The sequence below is a fragment of the Marmota flaviventris genome, chromosome 16 (genome assembly GCF_047511675.1).
Source record: "Marmota flaviventris isolate mMarFla1 chromosome 16, mMarFla1.hap1, whole genome shotgun sequence".
NCBI lineage: Eukaryota > Metazoa > Chordata > Mammalia > Rodentia > Sciuridae > Marmota > Marmota flaviventris.
Genome location: NC_092513.1, coordinates 44,445,409 through 44,465,082, shown reverse-complemented (window position 1 = coordinate 44,465,082; position 19,674 = coordinate 44,445,409). Strand labels below are relative to the sequence as shown.

Genomic DNA, 19,674 nt, shown 5'->3' with positions numbered 1-19,674 from the left:
ATGCAGTATAGTGGCTACTTTTAAAAACTTCCCCCCTACCCAGATCTACGTTTAGCACAAAAGTTAGTCCCGAAGTGGTACCAGAGAAATATTTCATGCATAGAGGTTGGTTTGGTTACCTGGGTGGGGGAAACAATAGCAGGTGAAACTATTGTGGGAGAATTGGTGCTTCTGTGCCCATTGGCTTCTGGAAGAAGAGGCAGGGGGTCGTGTTTCACGGAAACCACCACCACCGCATCCACAGGCTCCGAGGGGCGAATACAAAGTCTTTTGGGGGAAGAAGGGCCGCAGATTTCCCCGGACCCGAACACTGACTCGTAAAGGGCGCGCTTGGGCGCTGCCTCGGACTTCACGTCGGGCCCGACCTGGCTGTCTTTGGGAAGGATATAAGTGTTCCCCAGCGAGGGCGGCTGGGGGCGGTGGTGGTGAGAGGGATGGGTGGGGGGATGGTGGGAGTGGTGGCGAGTCGCCCCGTTCAAAGCCTCGGCGTAGCAGCCCTGCGGGGCCGGAGAGCCCAGTTTGGTGCCAATACCCGCGATGCTGTTGAGTGTGGCGATAGAGACAGCGCCGATGCAGTGGTTGGTGTAGGTCTTGGATAGCTTGGCTGCCTTTGAGAGCATCTGCATCCTGGTGCCCAACAAGTTTTTGCCGATGGCTTTGTTCTCGTACCAGGTCACATCGCCCTCACTGCAGTGGTCCCGTGGCCGTTGGAAGAATGCCTTGCACAGGGGATTGCGCTTCGACAGGTACTTGACGAAGCTGGCATAGGGGCAAAATTCGGTGCCTGTCTCGTACATGCGGGGTAAGTTCTCCTCGTCGCTGCTCTCAGCGCGCTTCTTGCTCCAAGACGACGAGCGCGACTTGTGGTAGGGCCCGAGGGACTTAAAGTAGACGAACTTGCGACCGTCCTCGTCCATGGCCAACCCGAAAGAGTCCTCCTCCAGCTCCCTCTGGTTCTCGCGGCCGCGCGTGCAGAAGTACATGCACGTCTCAAACCAGACCTTGTTGAGCAGCCCAAAGGGTGTGTTGGTGCTGAAGACGCTGGAGGTGTAGAGCTTGCGCAGGTCAGCGCGCGTGATAGCTTGCTTCTGTACCACCGGCCCGGCTCCCTGCTCCTCGAGCTTGCGGATGACCGCGGCCAGTGTCAGGTTGGCGCTGCGCAGCTCAGGGTCCTTGGTGAGGTCGAGCGTGCGGCAGTACGGGGGCTCGTTGAGGTAGCGGTTGAGGGAGCTGCGGATGCTGATGAGCGACGACTTGCTGTAGAGCTGGCCGCTCTTAGAGCGGGCCTCGGCATAGAAGGAGCGCAGCACGCGGCACAGCGCCCCCTTGTCCATGGTCTCGAAGTCCGGGCTCTGCGCTTTCTCGCTCAGGTACTCCCGGAAGATGCGCACGGCATAGCGGGTGGCCAGCCGTGTGTTCTCGCTCAGCCGGGCCCGCTCGGGGCGCTGCAGCACGTCGGGGTCCAGCTCCGTGCCGTCCCCGGCCGGCCCGCCGCGGGCCCGGGGCGCCAGCAGTCGCGGCGGCGCCTCGGGCTCCAGCGCAGCGCCCTGGTCCATATTTATCATATGGACCGGCTCCGGCTCCAGCTCCTCCCCGGCCGAGTCCTCAGGCTCCAGGGGCTCGTCCCAGTCCAGCCCCATCTCCTCCTCTTCCTCCTCCTCCTCGTCCTCCTCCAGCCCCCCACCTCCGTCCTCCTCCTCCTCCTCGTCCCCCGTTATCTGCACCTCCTGGATCTCGTCCTCCTCCTCCTCTTCCTCCTCCTCCTCGCCCGCGCTGCAGTAGTGCGGGCGTCCGTGGCGGCGTCCGCGGCCCCCAGCACTGCGCTCGCCCTCGCCCCGCTCCCCATTGTTCTCGGCGGCAGCGGCGGCGGCGCTGGCGCTGCCGCCCGCGCTGGTGTTACAGTCCCCGCTGCCAGGCATTCTCGCCATATTGCCGTCTCTCTGCCAGTCCTCGGGCAGGGCGCATGCGCTATATTGGACCGCAGCGCTGAGAGCTTTTGTGTTTAATGACCTTCAGCTACCGGGAGGCAAAGCCGGGCTCTTAAAGGAGCCGCGCTCCAATTGTCATTCCGGAGCGCTGTTCTGGAGGGGCAGCGGCGCGCAGGGGATGCAGGGGAGGGGAGGTGGGGGTAAGTTAGACTGGGAGAGGGTAAGGGACGGAGGTTGGCAGGACCTTCTTCTTCCCCTACCCCGCTCCCCACTTCTAACAAAACTTTGAAGGAAAAAAAAAATAGGAAGGGGAGGGAGAGCTGTCGATGGGGGCGAAACACTCCCAACTTACCCTCTGGCTGAGAGGCGCGCGGGCCCCGGCGGGAGAGAGGGAGGGCCGGCGGGAGGGCGGGGCGGTCTCGCGTCTCTAAGTAATGCCCGAGGAGCAGTGCCCCTTCCACCGCCCCCTCATTGCCCCCCGGAACCGGGGGTTCGGGGCGGCGGCTGCGCCGGGCGGGCCGCGGGTGCTGCTGCGAGAAGCCCGTGTCTGGGGCCGCCTGGAGCGGAGTGGAGCAGGCAGGTTAATGAGCAGGGTGGAGGAGGCACTTCGAGGCCCCGCACCCTCTCAGCGCCCGCGGCCAGGGCGCAGCGGGCGAGGCTTGGGAGCGGGATGGGGCTGGCGGCGGCGGCTCCCCCACCTACTTGCTGGCGGCGAGGCGCGGGGGCCTGGGGCCAGCAGCGCGGCTCCCAGCTCCCTTTCCGACTCTTGCAAATGAGCGAAACACGCCCCACGTCAGCCTCATCCCTTTCGACTTTTCCAACTGCCACTTTTAAGCTGTCATTAAAGACCTGGGGCGCTCCCCGTAGGTCTGGGGCAAGTCCGCGCCGGTCTAGCCAGCCTCGGGAGGGAGCGAGAAAAAAAGGCTGGGAGGGGCGGGTGGGAGGGGAGACGCAGCAAGAGGCTCTCAGGACCCCAGGGACCCCTTTCCCACTCCCCCAGACCTCGGCCCTCCCAGCCCCCGAGCAAAATGACAACACCCTCCGGCGAGGCGCTCCACCAGGTTGGAGTTAAAGCAGCCCGGGTCCCCAAGGCCAGGCACGCAGGCGGTCGGAAAAAGTGAACTTGGGTCTCGGCCGCCCCCGCCGCGCCACAATTCCGGCAATTCAGAACCCCAGTGCGCTCTCACTCGAAGTTTGCCAACCGCCATTCGTTCGCCCTCGGGGCTGAGCTGCCTCCGGCGCGCGGGGGCGGGCACCTCGGAAACTGGAAAGGCAGCCAAAGACCTCGCCGGGTCCCGCTTTCCCATAGGAGACGCTGTCCCACTTCCAGCCAAACGCCTGACCCTGGCGCGCCCAAGCTCCGGGTGCGTCCTCTCGTCACCACCTCTCGCTCTCTCGACCCAGGGGCAAGCGCCCCAGTGCCGCACCGGACCTCCGTTGTTCTCTTGGGCTACGCAACTCTGGCCGCCTCCAGAGCTCGCACTGCATCCTAACTTTCCCCTTATCTGGCAACCCGAGTGTCCCCTGGCACGCTGGCCAGCTCCGAGTCCCAGGCCCAAGGAGAACCGATGGTGTCAGCCCAGGAGTGCGCCCCCAGTGCCAGGCCCGCTCTTCGGGGAGGTAGCCTTGCTAGCTCCTCGAGTGCGTCCTAGAATTTGTTTCAAAGTTCGAATTCTGGGCACTTAAGCTATGTGAGGTCTGTCAACTGTCCTTTGCCCCTTGTCTGGCTCTCCCGACTTGCTTTAGGGAAGTTTATCATTTTACGCATCAATAAAAACCCACCCATCAACTTATCATTTAAAAAGAAAGAGAAAGGAAGGGAGACTAGGTTTCTGGGTCGCGCGGGCATCTAAGTGGGAGTTGACTACGTCTTCTGCAGAGATCATTGCTTGCTTTCTGCGTGCCTTGGCCCTGGAAGCCTAGCAGCGTCGGGGAAACAGCGCCAGGTGCTAAACAAGTTAAAGCAAGTCCCAGCCTCACGGGCCCCCTCCGGCTCCTTGGGGAAACACACACACACACACACACACACACACACACACACACACACTTTCTCCTTCTTTCCCTCTCATCCGCCCTGCTTTCCGCAGAGAGCCTTCCTGGGAGGCAAGGAACTCTGAGGTTGCACCCCTCGTAAATTGTAAATTGTTCCAGAGAGGTGGTCGGCTACCCGCCCCACCCGCCCCCAGAAATATGTAGAAAGATAAGTTTGACAGAGCTTAGGGCGGTGGGCAGTTATGTCAGTTGCACACAAGGACCCAAGCTCAAGAGCTGGCACACGTCAGTCGCGCACTATTTCCGGAGGGCTGGCCCTTTGTCCCGGGATGCCCCCAGGTTTTCCGGCCACCCGCCACTGGAGCGGAGAATTTCGGCAGCGCTTAGAACTCAGGTGGGCGCCAGGCAAGTAACCCAGCAGGGGCCGCTGCTCTGGCAGCCCTCACCGCGAGCGCAGTGAACCGAGAGCCCGCGCTGGTTATAGGGTGGGCTCCTGGTTGGCCTCGGGGTCTAGGCCCATGCTTCGGCCCATTGGGGAGCCGTTCCCCACTTCTGCAGGGTTGGGGAGCACCCCCGCCTCAACATACACACACCAGATCCATTCCCCCCAGGGTGAGCTGCTTTGAATTGCTTGCAGTTTGCCGGAGGCTGTGTGCTGGGTTGGACGCTCCGGGAAACAAAGCAACCAAAAACAGCTCCCAGTTGACGTCAATGTATTTCCAGAAAAGAAAATAGTTTTTTGCTCCCAGGACAAAATAACCCCCAGGGCAGGTCTCTACTGGCAAAAGCCAGGGGAAAGAGGTGGGGGAGTAGCAGAACTAAAAAACCCCAAGCGCGAATAACTTTTTAACGGAGTTGGAAAAACAGCAGTTTCAGGTACTGCCTGGACTGTTTGCAAACAAAGGGCAAGACCCGCACTTAAATTACGTACTAAAAACTCACCTTGGAAAGTATGCCTCGGTCTGATTATCGGGTGACTGTAAATCTGCTTCGTCGTACCAGCTCCTGAAACGCTACCAATATACACATACTGGCCAGTGATACTCCATATAATGGGAAAGACTAGTTCAGGTTAGTTACTACAATAGTCACCAGGTGGGATATGCGGGGGAAAAACAAGGAAATATGTACCCTTTACCCCCTTGACCAAAAAGAAAAGTGGCTTAATTTTTAAAATTCAGTAACACAAAATTACAGTTAATAAAGGAGTTCAAGTCCAGGTTTAATAAATGAGCCTTTAAAAACATCCTGTGTTTGCACACACATAATTCCAAACTGAGAGAAAGAAAAGCTTTCTGCTTATTATTTTTGTGTAGACACAATATTAGTTATTCATCCTATAAGGACACTGCTAATTCCTCCACTTGACTCTTAGCATCGTGAAATCCATTCAGCCCACCACTTAGAACTGACGGCTGCCCATCACTCCCTTGAAAGGACATTTGTTTCTTGTGCAAGACCTGTGGCTTCTTTATTATAAAAATAATTCCAGTATAATATGGAACAGGTAATTACTACACTGTCAGAATACATAAAGATAGTGAAGCAGTTATTTGGGGAGAAAAACCTCCAAGTTTCTCCCCTTTTAAATTCTATTTGTATTGTATGTTCACACTTTATGAAAGTTTATACCATATAGATACATATTCAAATATATTATTATTATATTTTAATTATCAATATCAATTGGGAAAGCCTTTTAAAAAAGCAATTAGGCAACCTCACCAAAAGCTATGAAAGTGTTCATATTTTTTGACCCATAAATTGATTCCAGTTTTCTGAACATAATATGTCACATACATGTACAACTATATATAGCTGCTTATTTATCTGCCTGTTTCCTCTACTCAACAGTATACTTTTATAGTTTCAGGCTGGTACTTGCAACATGGTGAGAACTCCAGTCATTTATATTGAATGAATGAATGTATAGGATCTGTGTGTAGTTAAATCCTACATTTAGCAGGAAACGTTTTTGTGTGAGAAATATATAATATCATAAATCTGAGTTTCTAGAATGTAAAACCAGGACAAAAAGTAATTACAAGACAACATATTGCTTGCGAATTAAAGTGAATTTAATGATTATTTTGAATTGATATTTTCCTACATTAATTCTTTCTCTAGAGAAATATGCTATACTGTTATTTTATAAGTAGAGTGTAGGTCCAGTTTTTGTTTTTGTTTTTCCTAGTAGAACCAATGTTAACCTTTCTGAAGGCAGATCTCTGAATGGGAGGTGTTTGTGTGTTAAGAGGTGTTTAGGAGAGGATTTAAATTGGTAAATTCAAAGGATTTTGTAGGTTCTTGGGCAAAGGCCAGAAAAGCATTTAGCTAATCACTTTAAAGAAACAAATCAAAAGAGAATGCCATTCTCTCTTGATTCGATTACTAAAAGATTCATAAAGTGCTTTGGAGGTTAAATATGAATTCATATTGAAGCTATTTTGACATATCTTTGTTTCAGTTTCACTATTAATTCTATTGAATTCAACTGAAGATCATTTTGAGTAATGTTTTTTGAACTCTGATGAAAACTGAACCCATGTAATCTAACTACAAAGTGGAAGAAAAGAAAAATAACTCCACAAGGGCAGAAACTATGTCTTATTACTGTAACTCCCATTCATTTCCAATTCAGTTACATAGCATATTTTAGCAGGGTAGCGGGCACATAGGAAACACTCAATAAACACACAAATAAATAGTTCTGTGTAGGGAGAGAGCTAACTTCAACCAAAGGTTGTCTAGCAAAGTGATCAGCTTCCTCTCTGAAACCAGACTGCATGGGTTTGAATCCTAGTTTGCCTTACCTGATGCCCTTTCTATGTTCCACTTCTCTTATTATTACGTTTTCTGGGAAGTAATATAGTACCTATCTTGTAATGGGTTGTTTTGAGAATTAAATAAGTCAATAAAGTACCTATAGTACCTATCTTGTAATGGATTGTTTTGAGAATTAAATAAGTCAATGAAGCACATAACATAGTGGAATATTAGTAAGCATTCAATCATTAGCTCCTATTTATTAAGGCTCTAATTTTCTCAAGCTTCATTAACAATAGCAAAAAAAAAAAAAAAAAGGTTAGAGACACATTAAAGGGTTAAGCCATGTGGCCAGGTCCACCAGGCCTTGCTGTGGCAGGCAACTCTATTCCATAGCTCATGCCTGAGCTTCTTGACCACACTCAGCCTCTAGGAACCAAAGAATGGGCGAAGAGGGAGGAAGGAAGGAAGGACAGATGGGACTGACTTCAAGGGAACGATTCCCTCCTGTTAAAATACCCTGGTGTGTAACTTGATTTGGGAATCTTGCAGAATAGTACTAAGTCAAGGCCTTGGACTGTGAACACAGCAGAAATGGGCTGTTATTTTGTCACCTGGTCACCTGAACACTGACATTATTTTCCTGGGCTACTGGAAATAGGAACCCATTTGTGTCTTAGGAAAAAAAAAATGACAGTGAAGAATTTAAACAGAAAGAGAAATGCCCACAAACCCAACCAGACTAGAATGAGATGATTTCTCTTGAATTCTTAGGCTGTTCTTCATAAATCTTCTGGGGGCAAGGAGGGTATTACCTGTCTTTTCAGGTCAGAGGAAACCTACATAGTGATTGGCAGGAATAAAATATTGAGTTTCTTATTGCCATCTGCTAACTATAATTTGGAACCTTTCAACCAAATGATCACCTACTGTTTTCTTAGGCTATTTTAAAAACAAACAATATATAAGTGGAATGTAGTTTTCCATAAGTAAATTGTGTGTTTGTGGATCCTAACAATGTGTTACCTCCCTTTGTTATAATAATCTGATAATGCAACTTCACTTGGTTAATAAAGAATTCAAATGTAAAGGTTGTCAAAGTCTAACGTAAAATTATGGTATTTATTTATCTTCTAGTCATTTGTCTTTAAAGGGTATGTGGGATTGAAGTAGATATTAGTCCTATTATTAAAAAACGTTTATTTCAATGCCATTGCAGTTCACGTTGCAATGGAATACTAAGGTGGAGAAGGAACCAAAGATATTTGTTAATATCATGTAAATAGCTCCCTTTTTAACAAAGAGGGAGCTATTTACAATGGTTTCAGAATATAAAATGTTCCTGAAACTACTTGCTATGTTCAAATAAATAAGTCTATTAAATTAGTAAAATCAAAATAAAACCAACAACAAAAAATGTCTAAAAAAACCACTTTATACTCAAATGTTGGTGCCCAAAACCTCTGTTATTATTCTCCTTATTATTATTTTTTGGTCAGTATCAATTAGGATAGCCTTTTAAGAAAGAATTAAGCAACCTTTCCAAAAGCTATAAAAATTTTCATATTCTTTGACCAAGAAATCACTTCCAGAAATTCATCTTTTTAAGAAATATCTCATTTTATTTGTATTTTGGTTAACTTGGTTTATTGTGTCTAGACAACTTAGACAAATGAGTTTTGTAGTTTATATCACAAATCGTGCTCCAGAATGATATTTCATAATATCTTGGAGACCTACCTTTGTTGACGAAAGTTTAAAGAGTAAATATTTGTTGAATGAAGAAAGATGAAGTTCAATGAGGGTAGAATCATGTTTTCTCAGTGTTCTATAGTGAGGTCAGGCACTGACAAATATCTTGATAATGATGATGAAGATAAAGGATATTAACTAAAGAGCAACACAAGATAAAATTTAAAGGTCATATTTCAGTATTGTTATGACTTTGAGAAAGTTTAAGGACCAGATTTTGAAGCTAGCAGAAATTGATATCTAGGTATATGGTGGCAATTCACAGGACGCGTGGAAGAGTGGGTATGTACTTGCCCTGTGGCTGTGTTTTTTAAATGAACTAAAAAAGAAAAAAAAAATCCCCTTTTAAATACCCAGAAGCACTAACCCACATTTTGAACTAATTGACTTACTTTTTCTTAGAAAAGCTTAATTTAACTGATAGGGGCACATGGGTTTATCTGAATATTTAAAGAAGCCCTGGATGGGTTTGTTCTATTTCTTTAATTTGCATGTGATGGAGGAGGGCTGCTTTGGAGAGGGGTGGGGAAGCAGGAAACACTGTGACCTAACTCTTCTACCCTGTGATCCAACCAGTAGAAGATTTGCAATCCTTCATATTCAGTCTTCCTACAGTTTGTCCTTTGATTACAAGACCAAGGGGCGGGGGGTGTCACATGTTGTCCTTACCCCAAATAAAAACAAACTCCCCCAATGTTGATGGCATCTGTTTTACAATCTTTTCTCTCTTTATGGCTCATTCCCTTAAATTAAAAAACACAAACAAAACTGTGGTTTACCATTCTTTTCCTGACTATAAAAGCAGTCACTGGCAAAGATTTGGAAAGTACAGAAATCTGGAAGAATATATATGCCATATTTCTTTCTTGTTAATATTTAGTGAGTGCTTTATGGGGGTCTGGTCTTTGACATGAGCACTGTCAACTTTATTTTTTATGAGTACATGTGAGAATGGTTTCCATTTTCTACTTGAGCAAAAACCCAGAGAGGTTAATTAACTAGCCCAACATCACCCAGCTAGTAAATTGGACCCCAGAGCACACTCATTTTCCCAACAATTGACCAGACCAGCCCTTTTGGTTCTATTTCCACTGCCTAGAGCAAACCATTTTATATTCTGGGGAATTTCTATGTGTTCAGCCCCATATGGTTTACTGTGTAAGTATTACATATTTTGAAGTCCGTAAATCCAAAAATGTTATCAGTGGATGCTGTGGTTTGACTGTCTCCCCAATTTTGTGTTGGAGGCTTAATCCCTGAAGTCATATGTTAATTGTATTTGAGAGGTGGGACTTCTGGGAGGTGATTCATTTGTGGGTTAGTGGGTTATTGAGGGAGTGGCTTTGTTATAAAAGCTCTCTCTGATACACTTGCTGTCTTGCATGTGATGCACGGTACTGCCTTGGGACTCTACAGAGTCCCCACCAAAAAAAAAAAAGGCTTTCAACCAGATCAGCCCATTGACCTTGGGCTTCCCAGAAATAAATTTCTTTATAAATTACCCAGTTTGGCCAGGCATGGTGGCTGCACACTTATAATCCCAGAATCCCAGCCACTTGGATGCTGAGGCAGGAGAATCACAAGTTCGAGGTCAGCCTCAGGAATTTAGTGAGGACAGCAACAACATAGCAAGATCCTATCTCAAAATAAAAAGGGCTGGGAATGTAGCTCAGTGGTAAAGCAGGCCTGAGTTCAATCCCTAGGAATGAAAAAGGAAATTACTCAGTGTGTTGAATTCAGCAACAGAAAATAGACTCAAACAGTGGGGATTTGGCCACCTCTGTCAAGCACATGCTAAGAGGCAGGCAGGAAGGAGGAATCTCAGCTGATACCAGAGAGGGTTGAGCTTGCAGAAGGCCTGCACGTCAGTCCACGCTTTCTCTTCTGCCTTTCTCCTGGTTATCTTATTTCAATCTGCCATAGAAAAATGCATGACCTTACTTCACATCCCACCCTGGGAAGCTGAGTTGAACTGTCGGGGATTGAAGAGGAGCCCTCCTCTAGGCCCTTTTTACTGTCCATATGGTGACATATAGAATACAGCTTTTTAAGTGGATGATCACTGAGAGGCCCGGGAAAATGCTTGCTGTGGCATCATTCCCAGTTCTGTGACATTTGGGATATTGTGAGGGCTTTTTAGACCTTAACACCAGGCTTTGGTGGCTGACACGCATTCTCAATTCATGATTTATTTAACTTTCTTAGAACTGCTGGCTTTTAGATTCAGAGCCCGAGGCAGAGGTATGTTAACTTTACAGTGCATCAGAATTACCTGGATAACTTGTTTAAGATGCAGATTCCTGGGTACCAGTTCCAGAGATACTGATGTACTAGGTCATGGGGGGTGGCCCAGGAATGTGCATTTTTCACAAACACAGCTCAGAGAATTCTAATACTTATCTAACCACCCGGTGAGAAACACTGCCTAAAAGGTAATATAACTTATCCAATAATAAAATAATTTTTTCTCTAGCATTTGGGGGCCAAGAATTTGTTTGAAAATCAGATGAAAGTTATGAAACCTTTCTTAGAAGTTGCACAAGCACAATTCAGTTTTGCCTACTGTTTCTGGGAGGAAGGGATTGGGGTCAAGGCTGTATCGTTTGTTTGTTTGTTTATATTAACCCAGGAGTACTTTATTACTGAGCTACATCCCTAGTCCTTGGTAGTTTTTAGTTTGAGACAGGGTCTCACTGAGTTGCCAAGGGTGGCCTAAGACTTGTTATCCTTCTGCCTTAGCCTCCCAAATTGCTTGGATTACAGTTGAGTGCCACTATGCCCTGGCTCAGAGAGGCTGCATTCTTAAAATCTGGTCTTCAATACCACTTTAATACCCACCCCGCTTGATGGTCAAAGCATCATGAGCCAGTTGAGGTGATGCATACTTATAATCTCAGCTACTTGGGAGGGTGAAGCAAGAGAATGGCAAGTTCAAGGTCAGCCTTGGCAACTTAATGAAACCCTGTCTCAAAATAAAAACTACCAAGGACTGGGGATGTAGCTCAGTAATAAAATGCCCCTGGGTTTGATACCCAGTACTAGGGGAAAAAAAAAAATCATGGCTTTTTTTCTTTAGTTTCAGTTCCCCATTATCTTGTTCTGATCTAATTTCCCAATGTCCTTAGTTGCATCTCTTGCATCTCCTCAGTCCTCTGTGGGGGTGGACTCCAGAGAGAACAGTGCTGGAAAGTTCAGACACAGGGAAGACATGTGGACAACATTGGCCACAAAAAGTGATCCTGAAACTTGAGCATGACTTAGAACCTCCTGGCAGCTTTGTGGAAACGTGGAGTGCTGGCCCCACCCCCAGGGCGTCTGATGCAGCAAGATTTGGGTGGCACTGAGAGGATGTATCTCCAGGTACTGCTACTGGTTCCTGGACCCATTGTGAGAACCACTTGCTTGGGAGAAGGGGGTAAACCTACCCACTATGGTCTGAATGTGCTATATCCCAAGCACCTGGGAGGTAGGGCCTTTAAGAAGTGATAAGGTCATTTGGAGAGATTAATGCCTTTCTTCAGGGACTGGATCAGTTACCTCAAAAATGAGTTGTTACAAAGCAAGACTGCCTTGTGTATTTTTTCCTCCCTTCTGCACATGCCTGCTTGCCCTTCCACTTTTTATTATGAATTGAAGCAGCAAGAGGCCCTTACTAAGCTCTTAGACTTTCCAGCCTTCAGAATCATAAGCCACAATAAAACTTCTTTCCTAATAAATCACTCAGTCTCAGGTATTTTGTTATAGCAAAAGAAAATAAACTAAAACAGTAAAGAAAGAAGGAACTGGAGATGAGGGCATGAAGCCTAGTGAGCCTTCCTGCAGCAATTCAGCAGGACTAGGGGAAGGAATCTCTCATATCACTCCCTTGGCTGAGCCTATGGGAGAAGGAGATGATAGGAGGCCTGAATCCTGGTTGGCCTGGCCCTAAAATCCTGGCTTCCTTTCCTGGGAATTTCCCCTGGGATATTCCTCCTATCCCTCTGCTGATCTAATTTGTCTTGCTTCTTCAAGGCCCAGCTCCAAATCCTGCTTCTCCATGAAGGTAAAAGCAGTGAGTGATCTTTTTGTTTCATGCTTTCTTCTAGGCCCTTGGGACATGTGCAAATTCTTGGGGTTGCAGCTGGCTTTTCTTTCTTCTGCTCTTGGTCCTTGGGCTTTAAAAAAAAATCTTTGGGAGGCTTCACAATGCATAGTGGTTCTCAATGTTGGCCATACCTTAGCATAACCAGGAGATTTGAGGAAAAGCCAATGTCACTGAATAAGAGGGAAACAGCAGCCCTCTCTGAAAGAAAGAAAAGAAAAGAAAGAAAGAAAAGAAATATGGCAAAGCACTTTTTAAAAAGTGCTTAACTTAGGTCACCTGAGTTTCCTGGGTATTCTACTTGTGTGTGCTGAACAGTCTCACTATTTAAAAAAAACAAAAACGTGCATCTACTCCAGGTTCCATCCCAGCAAGCAGCAAGAGGCCCTTACTAAGGCTCCTGCAGCAGGTTGGAGGCCTCTGAGAGCCTCTGAGAGTCTCTTATATGCTCTCTGTTATCAAATTCCTTCTTTTCTTTCTTCTTCAAGCCTCTCCTCACTACAATGGTTCTGGTAGCACATTAGAATCACTTGGAGAATTTGCCCAAAATATTCATGAGATCCTTTCCATAAGGACCCTGATTGAATTCACCTTGCAGCAGCTGGACGTGGGTGATTTTTCTGTGCAGCTACAACAAAGACCCATGACCCTGGATTAAGAAAACTGTTCACATGTTTCTATTCTGGGGTCCTGAATATAAGACCTGAGGGTTCTCTGGATGTTCTTCAGGAGGTCTGCAAACCCACAGAAGCTATGTGCAAAAATGTTCCATATATGTACATTGGCATATTTTCTAGAACAATGATCCACAGCTTTCAGTAGAATCTTAAAGGAGAGCCAGTGACCCAAAATAGTTAAGCACATCGACACAGATGTGGAGAGACAAGCATGTGCAACCTCTGTATGGGTAGAGGTATAAATTGGCACCATTTTTTTAGAGGACATTTGGTAGTAGTGTTGGTGGGTAGAATGTGTATACTTTTCAACCCGGCAATTCATTTCTAAGAGTCTGAGCTGTGCAGAATGATACATGTACATGGTGCTCTTAAAGCATTGTTATAATTTCGAATCATTGGACATAATCGAATTTTAGAAGTGAATGGTAAATAAATAATGTCTCATCTACTCAACAGAACACTATCTGTAGACATAAAAAATAGATTTGTGATGTTGAGTGGCACATCTCTGAGGCATTTTATTAAACAAGTAAAGACCATTAATTTAAAGTATGTATCTACTGAAAAAAAACAGGAATAAAATGATAAACCTGTATTTCACAAATGTAAATGCATGGGGTGGGTGCAGTACATGAAATAATTCACAGTGGTGACTTTCAGAAGGCCGTGATATTAAGGGACTTGAATTTTCTATACTCTTTACTTTGGTATAGTTTGAATTTTGGACCCTGAGGTGTGTTCCCTTGTTGTTTATTTATTAGTAGATAGGTGCTTGGGTGACACCTCTGAACCCTGTTTCTTCGGCCTTCACTGCTCTTCTGAGTGGCTCACGTTTCCAGGTATCTGTTGAATATGTCCTGACTCCACTGCTTGCAAGCCAGGCAGGTCCTCCAAACCAAGCCAGCCGGAAACCACCCCTACCCTTCACGCTAGATGCTTCTGTTACACTACCTGACACCCCAATACCTGATGCTTCTATACCTTTCAAGGCAATATTGCTGTCTTGTCCACAGCCATTGGTGATAGGGCACTTTTGTCAAGTCAAATTGTCTAGCACGTGACCAGCAGCTATAACTGATGTGACCAGAGATAGGTCCTGGCCAATCATTTCCTGGGCTAACCAGAAACTTGAATGCTGGGGAGCCTGTCTCTCTAGGAATTACAGTGAGAGCCAGTCAGTCAGTCAGTACAGAGAAGAAATGGGGGCAGAGCCATAGAAACACTCCAGTCCCACTCCCATGTGAGTTTCTGCTGAGGTCCCCAGGGCTGCTCTGTGTCCAGATCCACCTTTTACTTTGGCCTCCAGTGAGCCTGACCCTTCTAGAATATTCAAAAAGCTTCCACTTCCATTAGAGACTGTCTATGTCCTTGTGGTTAATTGCTCTGACTTAAATTTCTCCAAGAAATACTAACTATGGCTTCATCCTCTGCTTAGGACTAGCTCTCATATCTCAGACACAGGGAAAGGTACCTAAATTCACCTCAATCAATCCAAGATAAAAAATCTGGACAACACCCCACTCCAAGTTCTTTCCCCACTCCACTTCCATGGAAGCTCCAAGCCCTGCCAATTCTAACTCACTGTTTGCTTCAAATCCATCTAGATGTCTTTATCCTTATGTGAATTGTCTTTTCCTTCGTATTAGTCAGCGTGTGCTGCCATAACAAAATGATACAGACTGTTCGGTTTAAACAATAGAAATTTATTTTCTCACAGTTCTGGAGGCTACAAGTCCAAGATTAAGGTGCCAGCAGGGTTGGTTTCCGGTGGGGCCTCTCTTCCTGGTTGTAGATAGCTGGCTTCTTTCTGCATCCTTACGTGGCCTCTTCTGTGTGAGAGCGTGGAGAGAGAAAAAGAGATCTCTGGTGTCTCTCTCTCTTCTTATAAAGGCACCAGCCCTACGATCAGGGCCCCACCCTTATGACCTCATTTTATTGTACTTATGTCCTTAAACACCATGTGTCCAAATAGAGTCACATTGGGGGTTAGAGCTTCATTGTACGAATTTGATGGGGGGGACACACTCTGCAAACCTGCTCCTCCTTTATTTCCCATTCTACAGGGCATTTGAGCTAAGAACCTGGCAGTCACCTCCATGGCACCCTTACATTCATGTCAAATCTGTCCTGTTTACTTCATATTCTCTGGTTCCAACAGCATAGTCCTAATTCAGGCCCCTTCCACTGTTCAGAGATTCAGGGAACAGAGTAGAGGTCCAGACTGGAGGTAGCACCACCCACGGCGGAGGAGTGGCCTCCCAATGTGTACAGGCTGTGTTCAGCTTCTTATCCCTGGATGTGTGTGGGATGTTTTTATGTCCCTTAACTGGAGCTATTTATGTACATTTCTCTTCCATGAAAACCAACGAACCAGACCCAAATGCTCCCTGTCTGCTCCTCGAGGGGCCACCACTCCCCTCCACCCATCCTGCCCTCCAGTTACTAGCTGTTCTTTCCTTGACAACACTGTCCCTCATCCTGCATACCTTGGCTCCAGATTCCCTTGGCCTGACATCCTCCTCAGCCTCTTGCTCAACAGCTGAACCCCCAGAGATCTTTTGGGAATGGTTTCCCATGTTACCTCCTCTTAGAGAAACCTTCCCTGGCTTCAGCAGGCTGGGTATCCCTTTCTCTACAGCAAGACGTGTAATGGTTGACTGCACAAATTGAAGCACAGTCACTTGTGTGTCATGTGATCTCAGGCAAAAATGCTACACCTCTCTGTGTCTAGGTCTTTCTTGGTAGAAGGGAGGGGATTGACGTGTGAATGAAATGAGGTGATCTGGCTGAAGTGCTTAGGACAATGCCTAGCATTCTGGAAGTACTCATGCATGTTAGCAACCACCTCGATCCTACCAGTACTCACGGCTCCACTCTCGGTCTTCCAGTCTCAAATCAAGTCCCCCGGAGGCATGTTCTCAGACTACCTATGGAAAATCTCCCTGTGATTCCCTGGCACTTTGGGGAGACCCTCATCTTAGCAGTTGCATGCATTATAATTGCTAGTCTTCTCCTTAACCACAGTCCTTAGGATTTTATCAAAAGAGAAGTACTTATTTATTTTTGTATTCACTTTAGGTAGTATCATTACTGGCACACAGAAAGTGTTCTGTAGATGTCTGTTACCTGTATCGTGGTTGTGGATTTACTTGCTCGCATTGCCTATTAAGCTGAGCTCCTATTATTCTGAGCTCCCTGTGTCCATCTTCCTCCCTGTTTAAGGAGAGACAGGGAGATGGTAACTCAGCAGTAGTTGTTAAACTCTTTGAATTCATTAGATGAAAGGCAAAAATAGATCTGCACTAAGTATCATTGCTATTTTTTGTTATTATTGTAGGAATTTGCCATTCCAGGAGTGTATTATTCCTGGATAATTTTCTTTTTGGATTTATGACGTTCAGTTTTATTTTAGAAAAATGTGTTTCTTTCACAAGTGTTCTTTACATTTCTTGCCCAAGATAACTCTCATATCTTGGTGGAGTCTGAACTGTGTGGCTATTCTGGTTTTCAACTTAATACCCAGTGCTTAACACAGAACCAAAGCACAGAATGGGAACCAACAACTTTTTTGCTGAACTGAATTAAATCGAATGGTTTGCCATTTTGAAATGCAATCAAGTGCTGAAATTAAATATCGCTTCCTCTCCCAAGTAATTCAATGCAAGATTTTGGAAGTTCTAACCATTTTCTTCTTGAACTTTTTAAGGTTTCATGATCTGTCCAAGGATCTTAGTGTTTTATCTGTGACCTAAATAAAGAGTAGGAAGCCAGTTTCCAATACGGACAGTTTCTGCCGCTCCTGCCCTGTGTTTTCTCTGGCTGTATTTCCTACCCCACCAGCCCCACACCTGCATTGCAAAGGCACCGGACCAGTTCCACCCAGCTGCTCCTGTCCCAAAACAAACCGATAGAACCTGCCACTCCCACTCTGCACGGCCAGGCTCCGAGCTGGTTAACGATTCTAGGAGAAGACAGCTCTGCCTAGGGAGGGCGAAGATGGGTATAGAGAAGAGATTTCCAACTTGTCAAATCCGTCTGGGAAGTCTGAACTTGCAGATTGGAGAGGGAGTCTGTTCACAGAGCATCTGCATGAACATTCTGTGGAGCAGCCTGTGTGCTGAAATCCATGAGGGCTGGCACTTGGAGGTTCAACTTGACTCTACAGGCTCTGTGGTCTCATCCCAAAGTCACAGCCCACACAACTGGCATTTCCTCTGGTGACTTGGAGAACATTAGACAATAATCCCCAAGCTCTGTTTTGGAGGCGAGTTTTCAAAGGGGGATAGGAGGAGATTGTGACCCAGCCATCTGTTCCCCCCCACCCCCCCATCCAGGAAAATGTCCCCAGGCTGGTTAAGGCATTATTAGCCTTGAGGGCAGTGCCACAAAGAGCTTCTCCCTGAGGCAAAAGAGCAAGGAGGGTTCCCTTTGGTTCTCTGGGAGTTAAGGAAGAAATAAAAGCAAAGGGTTCTGAGGGTCTTCTGCCAATCCTGACTCTGCTATGGAGTTCAAATACTGATCAGCCCTCCTTTGATACCACTTGCCTCATATTCTACAAATCACTTTATAAAGAGATACAAGCAATCACCACTCAGGGCTTCTTTCTTTTTAGTACATTCCCCAGAACAGGGAATTGCATGGTTTCTGCTATTCCCAGGGTTAGGATAAGAAATCCCCAGGCATTTCTCAAGTGTTTCAAGAAATGTGTTACTAATTCAAAGGTGCTGAAATTGGAAAGTTATTTACATAAAAATTATATAACAACTGCTCTGGAATCTACTTACAGTTTTAATGGTGCTTTCTTGAGAGTAAGGGTACAGTCATTGTTGTAAGACCCTCCGGGGTGGATGGGAATCAGAACTGTTGGTCCAGAGATGGAGGTTTGGTATTGCTTTTAAAACATCTTCCACAGGGAAAGGAAGAGGTGAATCCACACTTTGAGGATGATGATTGTGATTTCTTTTAATCTATCTTAATTGATTTCCCTCTTTCAACAGCATTTTAAAATAAGGAAATCTCTCATTGGAAGAAAAACAACACTGGAATTATGTCTTTTCAGAAAAAATATTGTTTATGAAATCAAAATCAAGATAATCAAGGCCATCATTTTCTTAAACATTTGTAGGCTTTTATTTATTTATTTATTTATTTATTTATTTATTTACTTATTTATTTATTTATTTTTATTTGTAGGCTTTTAAGTTAGCACAGTATTTTAGGTCTTTTTTTTCTTCTATGGTCATTGGAAAATTCATTTCCTACCCATTTCCTCTCTACTTGATGAAGCATGATGAGCAGATTCCATAAGGTAATGTTAAATGAAACTCCATATACAGCCAAAGTAATATAAGAGGAATTATCAAAGGAGAAAGTAGGGTAGTTAACAAATATAAATGGGCCAGTTCATGCATTTTTAAATAATTTTTTCCCTTTGACATTAAAAAAAATGAGGTAGAATAAACAGGCAGTCGTTTATACCCTCTTGCATCTAAAACTGTTATACCTTAGAATGATACAAGTAAAAAATAATTAACAGGATCCATTGAGGGCTTAATCAAGGCCAACACTGTTTGTTCCCTGCTAATTTTGTAACTAATTTGCTGCCACTAATAAACTTTTGATAGTTCTGTAGACTGGAAGCAAAACATTGGAAGTCTAACTGCTCTGATATTTTCTTGTGCTAAACTGACCTTTGTTGGTACTGTTAAAAATCCAGGGGCTCAGCACCACATAAAAATAAAATAAAGATATTGTGTCCACCTAAAACTAAAAAAATAATCATTAAAAAAAATCCAAAGCTGAATTCCAGGTGCATTTTCTTTGTGAAAATAAACAGTGTTCTTTTTTCTTTTTGGTTTGAGCATAAAAATTTGATTTGAGTTGAAGGAAAAGGAAAGGAATTATTGTTTAATCTTCTTAAAAAGCATCCAGGCTCTTAATTGACCCCACCTCCATTGCCTAAGCAGTATTTCGACATAAGGACCAAGCCTAGATACTTTAAGTAATAATAGGTAATTGAGCTTTATAAGCTGTTAAGAGTTTACAAAGCATTCTTCCATGTATTATCTCATTTAAACTTCAAAACAAAAATGAGAAAGTGCTATTATTATTCATTATTCAACAACTTGACCCCAAATAACCGAGGTATTAAGATACAGGGTTAAGAACTGAACCCAAAGCTTGGATTCCAAATCCCAAATTCCTTCACTACACCACACAGTTGCCACCTAAGAACTGCAGAAGTACTACCCGGGACTCTCAGAAATCAGCTCAGTGCTTTGGGCAGACTTTCACTCAGTAACTGATAAAAACCCACTCAGATCTCTTCCTTCCTGACAACTCACAACTCAAATGTCATGGAAAAGAAACACTTCCTACCTCTCTCGCCTTTCTCCCGCCCCCAATAGCACGCTTCTCTCCTATTCAGCCTGTCAGGCTATTCTTGCAAAGCATTTGGGACTCATAGCAAGGAGGAGGG

General features: G+C 45.3%; 1 protein-coding gene across 3 annotated transcripts in view; it reads right to left on the bottom strand.

Annotated features, from left to right (window-relative positions):
- The window catches only part of Kctd1 (potassium channel tetramerization domain containing 1), a 186,414-nt gene that overhangs the window by 95,838 nt on the left and 70,902 nt on the right, over positions 1-19,674 (bottom strand). The window contains exon 1 of one of the 3 annotated variants that reach the window (XM_027935695.3): positions 2,281-2,828. The exons of 1 other annotated variant lie outside the window; for it this stretch is intronic. Coding sequence is in view for 1 of the 2 variants with exons in the window: in XM_027935694.3 (XP_027791495.2) it covers positions 120-1,928 (1,809 nt within the window). In the remaining variant the exon portion in view is untranslated. One more of the 3 variants, XM_027935694.3, reaches the window with a different exon arrangement.